The 12,197-nt window shown below is 45.6% G+C and overlaps 1 protein-coding gene across 1 annotated transcript in view; it reads left to right on the top strand.

Moving 5' to 3' along the window:
- CEP128 (centrosomal protein 128) overlaps nucleotides 1-12,197 on the top strand; it is a 256,542-nt gene that overhangs the window by 231,993 nt on the left and 12,352 nt on the right. Inside the window, exon 25 of the mRNA XM_040333200.1 lies at nucleotides 8,952-9,029. Coding sequence (XP_040189134.1) covers nucleotides 8,952-9,029 — 78 coding nt within the window. The remainder of the gene's footprint in view (nucleotides 1-8,951; nucleotides 9,030-12,197) is intronic.

Raw genomic sequence — 12,197 nt, 5'->3', positions numbered from 1 at the left:
GCCTACATCCTGCTCCCACTGTATTCTCGCTGCCTGTACTATCCTGTTCAACCTACGTTGTCTAATGGTGTGGTACAAGTTGGATATAAGTTTGGTCGAGTCGGCTCCAGATGACATCCAGCACCGGTGGGACACTTAGGTCCACCGCCCCTAATGCCAATTGTTTTCTAAGTGCGTGCCTGAGCTGTAAATATCTGAATAAGAATTGTTGTGGGAGGGAGAACTCCCTTCTTACCACTGAGAATGGCTTGACTCCGCTTTCTGTCATGATCTGGGAAAGGTACAGCACCCCATATGAGGCCCATACCTGAGGGTCCGGTACAGAAGTCAGTTCTGGCATACCTCCATTAGCCCATAATGGCGTATGCGAGTGGGTATGTGATCTATTTTGTTTTTTAAGGGCTATGTCCCATATTTTTTGGAGATGTATGAGCATTCCTGCGCCAAACTGTGGCGTTTTACAGCCACCCTGTCCCCTCCTGAATACTACCTGGCAGGGAGTGTGGAACACACTTCCCGGTTTATTGCAAACCATCGACCCATATCTCCTCGACTCAGTTTTATTATAGTGATACAGATGAGATAGTTGTGCCGCTACATAGTAATCTTGGATGTCTGGGAGGGAACATCCCCCCTCCGATGTGGGATTCTTAAGTACTTGCCATGCTAGCTTATGCCTGCCCGATCCCCATACAAAGGAGTTTAGTATTGCCTCCATCTGTTTGAAGATCTTCATCGGGATATACAAGGGAGCATGCCATATCATGTATAGGATTTTGGGAAGTAAGATCATCTTAACTAAATTGATTCTTCCCATGACCCCCAAAGGTAGCCTCGCCCATGCCTGGGTTCTAGATTTGATGATCGCAAATAAAGGGTCTATGTTAAGGGATACATAGTCTTGTAAATTTCTGGTGACTATTACTCCAAGATATTTGACCTCTGCCACCCTCTGTAATGGCAACTCCGATTGAGTCTTCGATGGGGGGAACTGGTCTAATGGGAGGATTTTAGATTTGTCCCAGTTTATTTTGAGCCCTGAGAATCTGCCTATGTCCTCTATGATATTTAGTGCCGCCGCTAGTGAAGGGCCCTGGTCCGCCAAGTATAGAACCGTATCGTCCGCGTACAATCCTATCTTTTCCCAATTGTCTCCTTTTCTAAGTCCGATCACCTCCGGGCATGTCCGTATGGCAATAGCCAGGGCATATAATAGTGGAGACAGGGGGCAACCCTGCCTCGTACCCCTCTCCAGGGAGATCTGGTCCGATAGCCAGCCATTGACAAAAATTCTAGCCTTAGGGGTTTGGTATAGAAGCTGTACCCATTTAATGAAATTTGGTCCAAATCCAAAACACCTCAAGCATTCCCACAGGTATGGCCATTCGACCGAGTCGAAGGCTTTGGCCGTGTCTAGCGCCACCACTACTCTCGTCCCCATATTGTCATGTTGGGCTTGAATATTCATAAATAATCTGCGTATATTCATTGCTGTATTCTTTCCCGGCATGAACCCGGTCTGATCCGAGTGCACCAAGGAGAGAATAACCTCATTCAATCTAGTAGCCAGCACCTTGGCCAGGATCTTAATATCCACCGGCAACAGAGATATCGGTCTGTATGACTCTGGGTATTGTGGATCCCTGCCCGGCTTTGGGAGCACGATGATCTGGGCCTCCTGCATAGAAGAGGGAAGTATTCCCAGTTCAAAAATAGAATGGAACAAATCCTTAAGTCTAGGGACTAAAATCTCTGAGTACGTGGTATAGAACTCTAAGGGTAGGCCATCCAGTCCCGGTGCCTTAGATTTGGCTAGCTGTGACACTGCATTATCTATATCCTGCGTGGTGATTGGGGCCTCTAATATCTTAGTTTGTTCTAAATTCAATCTGGGAAACTGCAATCTATGTAAATAGTCTGATTTCCGTTGGCGTATTATGGCACTGTGATCTATATAGGTCCCCATAAAAATTTTTGAATCTATCTGCCACCTTCGGGGGATCCGTGACTACCGAACCATCCGGTTCTATCAGAGATACCACCACCGGGGGCCTGTCCTCCATATGCGCCAAATATGTATCTTGACCCTATCAAGGTTTTCTAGAGATGGCTGTACATTGTAGTCCCCCTCCATTTCCCGCAGCACCTTCTCTAGATCAGTCCCAATGTATGCACTTTAAACCTCTGACCAGCCCCAATACATGCACTATCCAGGTACTGCTATAGGCACAGAGGTGGGCTTCTTCTGCACATCAGACCATTGTCTTTGGTCACTGGCTTTTCTTCAGTCACAGGGGGGGGGCAGCTAATGGCAATGGGTGCCAGCACAAACAGCATTGCATTCTTGGGGTTGCCAGCACCTGAACAAAGCAATAACAATCTTTTTATTTCCCTTAAAGGGGTTGTAAAGGAAAACATTTTTTTTTTTCATAATAAGCATTCTTTACCTGCAGACATTCCTCTTTTCACTTCCTCATTGTTCGTTTTTGCTCAGAAGTTGCTCTATTTCTTCTCTGTTCTGTTCACTTCCTGCTTGTCAGATTGTTATTCACCACCGTGAAGTGAGGCTTTACTGCGGTGGTCAGTAACATGCTCACCCCCTCCTGGAAACTCCATCTGTGCTGCAGGACGCTCTCTACGTGTTAGAGACCCCAAGGAGGTGTGAATTACTGGGCGTGGCGCAATGCATACTGGGAAATGTAGTTCTTACATGAACGAGCGATGCAAACCAGGAAGTGAATGAGAGAACAGAAACTAGAATGCCGGAGGTGATATAGATGAAGGAGTTTAATAGGTATTTACTTGTTTTTTAACAGAATCATTACACTATTCTGTCTGTCTACCTTGCAGACATTAATTTTAGGCAAACATTTTTTTCCCTTTACAACTCCTTTAAATAAAAACATCCTTTATTTGGCCACTTTGTTGCGGGTTTATTGGCAAACAGAGAGCAGCTGACAGATTAAATGTTAAATTGTTTTGGCACTGTGTATCTCTGGTAACAAACTGCTTGACAAAAATCTGATCTACAGGAAGGACACGAGCGGCGGGGAATTATTAAAGTCTCTGTGCGCCGCAGTGACAGCTCTCTGATTGGGTGCTTTATCTCCCATCTCGGCTCAGTTTCCAAAGAGGATTGTAGTTTTTGTGGATGGTGAGGCTGTCTGGAGCCGGCCTGCATTGTCATATTATTTCACTGATGAGAGGCCGCAGTCTGGTGAGGTGGGAGGCACAAGCCACCTTCCCATGCAGTTAGATCAGGGGCCACAGGCTGTGCAGTGACTGACCTCCAGGGGAGGCCCTGCCAAAAGCAATGAATTGATAAAACACCAAATGCCAGTTTTAGTCTAGATTGCACAAGTCAATCTTGTCTTTATCTGCATTATTACACAATCCTCTGTAAAACACAAACTCCCTGCGGGTTCAGGGCGTGTGCAGCAATCACAACCCCAAAACGCATCACTGTCTTTTATGTAAATTCCTGAAACACAAGGGTGTAACAGGTCAGTCCTAATCTATGGTGGTTAGTGGAAAGGAATTGTTTAACTCTGACTGGTGTACTAGGATCGCGTGCGCCAAAAACTGTCCACCAAAGGCCTAATAAACAGGACATAATTCATTGAAGTAAACCTGCCATAGCAGTGTGATGGAAGGCAGCACATGGATTCTCCTCTGTATTACAAGTACACCTGCACTGCACTACTTTCCTGAGGTCAGTGAAAAGCACCTGAGCGGCATCTCTTGCTCATGTTATTCCTCTGTGTTCAGCAGAACAGCCCCAGTGCAGGTGTACACCAGGAGGCAGCATCCATCGGAGCCCAGCAGGGGGACTCGAGAATCCCTTGTGCAAGCTGGAGCCAATAAAATCTGTGCATTTTGGGCTCCAGATTTTCATTACAAGAGTTTACAATCTAAGGTTCCTAACTCGCATATATACACATACTGGCAGGACCCAATTAACCTACCGGTCTTTGGCGTGTGGGAGGAAATTGGAGTATCCGGAGGAAACTCACACAGGCACAGGGAGACCATGCAAATTCCAGGCAGGTAGTGTCGTGGTTGTGAATCGAACCATCAACCCTTTTACTGCTAGGCGAAAGTGCGAACCAGCACACACCTGCGTCTTTACATACTGCACACACATACATATCAGTCCTTTTTGTGAAAGAGCTTACAATCTACGATCCTTATTTCACATTCTCTGACACATATACTAGAGCAAATAAGCCTACCAGCATTTCTTTGGAGGGTGGGAGGAAACTGTAATACCCAAAGGAAACCCACGTGAGCACAGGGGGAATATGCAGACTCCATACAGATAGTGTCCTGGAAATCATGCAAGCATATACAGACTCCATGCAGGGAGTGTCTTGGAAACCCATGTAAGCACAGGGAGAATATGCAGATGGTGTCCTGGAAATAATTTAAGCACAGGGAGAATATGCAGACTCCATGAAGATGGTGTCCTGGAAATCATGTGAGTACAGGGAAAATATGTGTCTTGGCTGGGATCAGAACTGGGGACCCAATGCTGCAAGGCAGAAGTGCTGACCACTAAGCCATTACTATTGAACCTAGTGGAAGTCATTGTGCATAAACTGCAGCATGCAGCACTTTCCAGAAATGAACTGCAGTAAAGTGTGTAGGTCTAGCCCACTGAAAACAGCGACCGCAAACTCCCCGCACCCTCAGTTTTCGCATATGGTGAAGCACATAAGGCCTTGTATAATGTATCCATCATTTTAGTAGATTATTCTCCTTAGCTGGCATTGCATTCCAGAGACATCCAAAGACATTAGTGTAGAACCATAGAGAAGCTGTACCTGAATTGCAGCAATTTGGGATAAATTGGATTTCGGGTGAAATGCAGCACTGTAAACCTGCCGTAACTGGTATTATAGAGCAATGCCGGAGCAGATGGTCTTCATCTCAGTCTCTGCAATACATCAACACTGCCTGGTGTTTCCTGTCACTCATTGCAGGTACCGGGAATGGAAATTTTCCTCTGCCCTTCTCACCTTGGAGTAGAACAGTAGTGTCCCATATTCTGCTATCGGGCTTAAAGTAGAATTCCAGGCAAAGCCAAAACTAACCTGAAAACACCTAGGCTCACTATTTTCTGACCACTCCGGTCACACGGTCCAGCTTCCATGTGTCAGTCAGCGGTAACTGCAGGGGAGATGAGGGAGCACCACAAACGAATGGGCCATAGGAAGCCTATGGATGATGTCACTGCTCCCAGGCATAACCAGCCATTGTTGGGTGCGCACCTTTCCCATGCAGACAGTGCTGACAGTCACAAGAAATCCCATCATCGAACTGGAGCCGGGCTGAAAATAGGTAAGTATATCATTTATTTTTTGGTGATACAGGGTTAGTCAGTATAGGTGTAAGAAGGGGAGAGGGAAGTAGAATTCTTAAATGCTTTAACCACATTTTTATTTCCATTCACATTTGTACAAATGCAACTTTGGATGGGTTTGATTGACCAATGATAATGGATGACTGTTGTGCAAATTTTGTATGTAGAACATTCAAGTGTGACTTTCATGTGACTTTTGAGGGTTTACATTGCAGTCTATAGCACTCAAGTCGGACCAAAGTAGCGCAGGAACCTTTTTAACCGGCAGAGCGGCACGGCTGGGCATAAGCACGTACAGGTACGTAGTCTTCAAGAGCCTGCCGTGGGTCGACGGCGCGCTCGTGACCCAGTCCTGAGCTCCGCACCCACGGACCCAATCGCCACCAGTGTCCCGCGATTGGGTCACAGAGCTGAAGAACGGGGAGAGGTAAGTGTAAACAAACCTTTCCCTGTTCTTCCTAGTTCGAGTGTCACTGATCGTCTGTTCCCTGTCATAGGGAACGACGATCAGTGACATCACACACCAAGCCACTCCCCCACACAGTAAGAATCACTCCCTTAGGGCACACCTAACCCCTTCAGCGCCCCCTACAGGTTAACCCCTTCAGCGCCCCTACATGTTAACCCCTTCACTGCCAGTGTCATTTTCACAGTAATCAGTGCATTTTTATAACACTGATCGCTGTAAAAAATTCAATGGTCCCAAAATAGTGTCAAGTGTCCGATGAGTCCGCCATAATGTCGTAGTCATGATAAAAATGGATGATCGCCGCCATTACTAGTAAAAAAAAAAAAAATATTAATAAAAATGCCATAAAACTATCCCCTATTTTGTAGATGCTGTAACTTTTACGCAAACCAATCAATAAACGCTTATTGCGTTTTTTTTTTTGTTTTTACCAAAAATATGTAGAATACGTATCGGCCTAAACTGAGGAAAACACGTTTTTTTTATATATTTTTGGGGGATATTTATTATAGCAAAAAGTAAAAAATATAGCATTTTTTTTTTTCAAAATTGTCGCTCTATTTTTGTTTATAGCGCAATAAATAAAAACCGCAGAGGTGATCAAATACCACCAAAAAATACTTCTATTTGTGGGGGAAAAAGGACGTAAATTTTGTTTGGGAGCCACAACGCACAACCGCGCAATTGTCCGTTAAAGCGATGCAGTGCCGAATCGCAAAAAGGGGCCTGGTCCTTTAGCAACAAAATGGTCCGAGGCTTAAAGCGGTAGTAAAGGCGTTTTTTTTTCCATCCCTGAAAAGTAAAAGCCATAATGAGCTAGTATGCACCGCATACTAGCTCATTATGAAATACTTACCTTGGAACGAGGTTAGGGGAACTTACCTGGTCCACGCCGAGGGAGATGTCATCTTGCCTCGGCGTGTCTTCCGGGTATCGCCGCTCCAGCGCTGTGATTGGCGCATGCGCGCGGGAGGCTTCTTGGCCGGCAAGGTCTTAGCCGAAGATCCCCCCTGCGCATGCGCTGCTGCAGTCAGTGGCGCATTGCGAGGGGAATATCTCCTGAACCTGTACAGGTTTAGAAAATATTCTTTATACTTGAAGGTAAGCCTTATTATAGGCTTACCTGTAAGTGAAAGTGGTAGTAAAGAGTTTACTACCACTTTAAGCCACTGCACATATTTGAACATTGAAAAACAGTAGTATTCAAAGTCGCATGACAGATGGTGCCAGTGTGAATGGAGCCTTAAAGGCAGTCTTAAGCCTCGTACACATGATCCGAAAATCGAACGAAAAATGCCGCTTTCGATCGGATAATAGGATCGTTAGTACAGAGTTTCCGAGAGCCGATCAGGACAGTTCATCTGATTTTATTCTATCGGACATGCACAGAATTTTTTTCTGTATGATGCCAGATCGTACGATTTTCGTTTAATCAGTAAAGCTGTCGTTCGAAAATGCAATACAAATGCATTACAACACATGACATGACTTCCAATTTTTTATTCTGCCGTACGAGAATTTTCGTGACTTTAGTAAACTCACCAGATTCGACGTGAGATTAGCATACAAAAAAAAATGGACGATCATTCGTCCGATAATCAGATCGTGTGTACCGGGCATTAAAGGGGTTGTAAAGTCGGAAGGTTTTTTATCTTAATGCATTCTGTGCATTAAGATACAAAGTCTTCTGTGTGCAGCAGCCCCCCCTAACACTTGCCTGAGGCCCCTCTGTCCAGAGATGTACACGAGTGTCTCAGCCATCCAGATTCTTCTTCTTGATTGGCTGAGACACAGCAGCTCCCACTGCTGTCAATCAAAGTCAGCTAGCCAATTAGGGGAGAGAGGGGTTGGGTCTCCATGTCTGAATGGACACAGGGAGCTGTTACTCAGTTCAGGTGCCTCCATAGCAAGCTGCTTCCTGGGGGGGCACTGAACAGGAGGGAGGGACCAGGAGTACAGACGAGGGACCCAAGAAGAGGAGGATCCAGGCTGTTCTATCCAAATCCACTGCTACAGGGCAGGTAATTTATAACATGTTTGGGGAACATAGGGGAAAAAAACAAGCCCTTATAATCACGTTAAGCTGGCCACCGATGGATTGAAATTCAGCAGGTTCAGGAGGGCTCGGATAGATTTAAATGCATCTATGGGCAGGCTGGTTGTACAGAAGTCCATCTCTTGATTGAGCTGGTGGCGCTGATGACTGTATTCTGACAGGGAAACCTTCCTACTGTCGGCATACAATAGCTCCATGAGATCTATTTCCCAATCCACCTTGAATGTGTGGATAAGGAAATCTATTTATTTTCTTTAGTTCAACCCACTGGTTCAACAAAAGAAAAAATATTGTGTATGGCCTGCCCTAGTTGTAACCTAATGTACTGTGGGACCCGGAAAAACGAAAGCACTGTGTTCATTCAGTACAGAGAAGTGTGTCGAGCAGCCTTTACATACAAGACATTGTTAATACTTTCAGCCAGCTATGTAAAAACTATTAAAGCAATGAAAAAACTCCAATTTGGTGAGGTTAATTACAGATGATAATTGGAGTGCTAGCTCTTTAAACACCTAGCAGACTTCATCGCTGGCTAGCAGCTTCTTTAATTCCCTCCCATCAGTTGTACACATGTATGTGGCAGTTCTGTCATGTGTTTTGTGCTGGGAACATGCCTAATTGCGTGACCCCCCAGCACTGTGACCGCACTGTCGCCAATCACTTCCAGTCACATAGCAATACTTGGGAGGTGGTAGGACAGATTTCTAATCGCATCATTACAGTGACAGCCAATCATGGTAACCACATGATCAGGAACCACCTGGCATGAAGATCATCTCAAAGGTCCAGCTGGAAGGGTTTATAGTGACCTATTATCTGTGTTTGTGGTTGGCTTTTAGACACATTTTCCTCATCCTGGGGCCTGAAAGTCCACATGCAGCCTTTGTTCTAGCAATATGAGAAAACCTTAAAATGATTTCATACAAATATTGCACATTTCCACAAAGCACGGTGTTAACTGTAGACTGCCACAGGCCATGTCTTGTGTATGGAGCAGACAAAGTAACAAAGGTAGACAGTGTTTTTATTCCAGTTTGTAAAGACTTGTCTCTTTGCGATTTCAGAGTACACGAATGGCTCTAGATCACCTGGAGTCTGTCCCAGAGAAGCTCAGTCTGCTGGATGACATGAAGGATCTAAACGTGAGTACAGAAGATTTACACAAATTTCTACTGATTTTAGGTTATGAGTGGAGCTGCTTAAGTGTTGGGATGAGAAAACTGATGTTCTTGTGAAGTTATCACACTTCCTTGTCCCTTGTGAGCAGAAGCTCATACTGGTCTGCTGACAAATGGGTGTTTGATGTCCATCTTTAGAGACCTTGGCCCTTCCCTCGGCACTATGGCTAATGATTTCTCCCGATCCCATGTAGAATTGCTGTACAGCATTTTACGGGTGATGCTGTAAAGCACTGTCTGGGAAGGAAAGAGCAAACCACATCTACCTCCCTCCCTATGTGTCTTCCTTGCCAGCTACATCGACTGGATTTTGTGTCCATCTATATGACCATACATTCTATGGTCAGACCTTTGCCGTGAATAGTATGGAAGTGCATAGTGACCGTGGCCCTATAATGACCACAAACTGGTCACACGATGACCAGCCCTCTGTCATGGCTAGTACAGGTGTGCATAGTGGTTGTGGCCCTACAATGACCACAAACCAGTCACACAATGACCAGCCCTCCGCCATGGCTAGTACAGGAATACGCAATGACCAGCCCTCTGTCATGGCTAGTACAGCAGTGTATAGTGGTTGTGGCCCTACAATGACCACAAACCAGTCACACAATGACCAGCCCTCCGCCATGGCTAGTACAGGAATACACAATGACCAGCCCTCTGCCATGGCTAGTACAGCAGTGCATAGTGGTTGTGGCCCTACAATGACCAGCCCTCTGCCATGGCTAGTACAGCAGTGTATAGTGGTTGTGGCCCTACAATGACCACAAACCAGTCACACAATGACCAGCCCTCCGCCATGCTAGTACAGGAGTGCACAGTTACCATGGTCGTAGAATGACCACTACATGACTATATAATGATCACAGTGACAACCCTTGGTCACGGCTATTACAGTGACCACGGGCCTCTAATGGCCACTACCTGACCACAGTGACACCCCTTCATCATGAACAGTATCTCATCGATGGCCCTCTGTCACGACTAGTACAGAGTGATCACTACCCTGTAATAACCACAACCTGATGACGCAATGAGCACAGTAACAGCCCTCCGCCATGACCAGTACAGGAGTGCAGTTCCCTTGCCCTAATATAGTCACTACCTGACATCACAATGACAAACTGTTGTTTAGTTTTGTATTAAGTAGAGGAGGATTGGACCCTCTGTCATCTGTTTATTGCTGTCTGTATAACTTTTCAAGACTGGAGATAAGGCTGGAGCTTGGCATTACATAACTGCAGGCTGTGAGAGAAGTAATGTTAGGTCAAGCTGCACTGCACAGTGCTGGAGTATTACAGACTTCTAATGTCACCCCTGTCCGCAGAGCGCTACATCATGCATATCTACAGGAAGTAAAGTTGCCCCCACAAATCTACTCCTAGAGAGACACTGATTATTGTGCTCCCTGCAGAGAGATGAAGGATTTATAATAGATGCGATGTTGAGGATTGGTGACACAGTGCAATGTTTGCTGCCTTCCATTTCTCTCCAGCACCGTACAAGACAATAACTTGCATGTGCACAGAGTGCGTTCCCAGGACAGGCCGCCTCCCTTCCAGCAGCCAGAAGGGGGACACAGGAATGTGGTGGGGGTCTTACCTCTAATCTCTGCGCCCCGAGAGCTGAGAAACCACAAGCAATTCTCACAATGTTCATTTGTAATGAATAGGGCCCCTAGGACATTCGTATTCCGGTGTGAGGGAACAAAGGGGGGAAATCGAGTATGGGACGACCTTGAGAAAATGATCTGAATGGGGCTGCCATGAATGAGAGCCATTCTTTAGCTTGCAGTGTCAGTGCTCTGCTATAGTAGCACTCAGACCTACAGATACAATCGGGTCCTGTGGAGGCTGATGGGAACGCACAGCTGTGAGAAAGCTATTGTTCTATTCACTGGGATTAGACCTGCCGCATTATAGGACTTTTCTTATTATTATTGTACAGAGAACAAGAATCTCCATAATATACAGGAGGAAAACAGCAGCCTGGTCAATGCTAAATAGCGCCAAGCACATGGCTGTGGGAGAGGCCGAGGACCCAATACACACAGGATACCATCCATATACAGATATATAGGGGCAGGACGGGAAGGATCACACCCATGGAACACAGGAGTCTGAATTAAAAGCGGGGGTTCACCCTAAAAAAAAAATTGTAATATTACATTGAGCTCACTTCAGAGATTGACCGTATGCTGATCTTTTTTTTTTCTTTTTCTTCGTACATACCTTAGAATCGCTATTCCCCCCCCCCCCGGCTTCCGGGTGGTGAATCCGGCGGGACTGGGCGTTCCTATCCAGCAGGCAAGTGATTGACGTGATGACGAACACTACCCCCGTCGCAAATGGAGCATCACAAGTTGCCAAAAGAAGCCGAACGTTGGTGCGCAGGCGCCGTATAGCGCCGACTCGCCGTCCGGCTTCTTTTGGCAACTTGTGACGCTCCATATGCGACGGGGGTAGTGTTCGTCATCACGTCAATCACTTGCCTGCTGAATAGGAACGCCCAGTCCCGCAGGATTCACCACCCGGAAGCCGGGGGGGGGGGGGGGGGTTAAGAATAGCGATTCTACGGTATGTACGACAAAAAAAAAAAAAAAAAAAAAAAAAAACATCAGCATACGGTCAATCTCTGAAGTGAGCTCAATGTAATATAAAAATTTTATTTAGGGTGAACCCCTGCTTTAATTATACACAATATACTTTGTTTTCCATGGCTCCCAGGCCAGGGTCATGTATGTTTTTGGGGAAACGGGTGCAGAGACTCCTAGATCATTTTATTTTGCAAAATATGGCAAAAGCAAGTACAGAAATGGCCCAGAGCATAAAAGAGAATCCAATTACCACATAGAAATGCAACTAAATATGGCTTTCATATACCCCAAACCTTACAGTTACTCCTCCAACCCCACATGCTCATTGCTTATCTCCATATACAACACCTGTGACTAGGATTAAAAGCATGTTTTATTTTTTTTAGTCATCTGTGCCTGATTAGACTCAAGAGGATCTCTTTCCAGTGTGAAAAACTCTCTACCAGACAGTTGTCACAGAACAAGTATTCCCTATTTGAAGATTTCCCTTCTTGTTCTGTTGGTAGAAACATCGTTTTGGATTTGCCCTCACC

The sequence above is a fragment of the Rana temporaria genome, chromosome 13 (genome assembly GCF_905171775.1).
Source record: "Rana temporaria chromosome 13, aRanTem1.1, whole genome shotgun sequence".
NCBI classification, from domain to species: Eukaryota; Metazoa; Chordata; class Amphibia; order Anura; family Ranidae; genus Rana; species Rana temporaria.
This window is presented reverse-complemented; position numbering and strand designations above follow the sequence as displayed.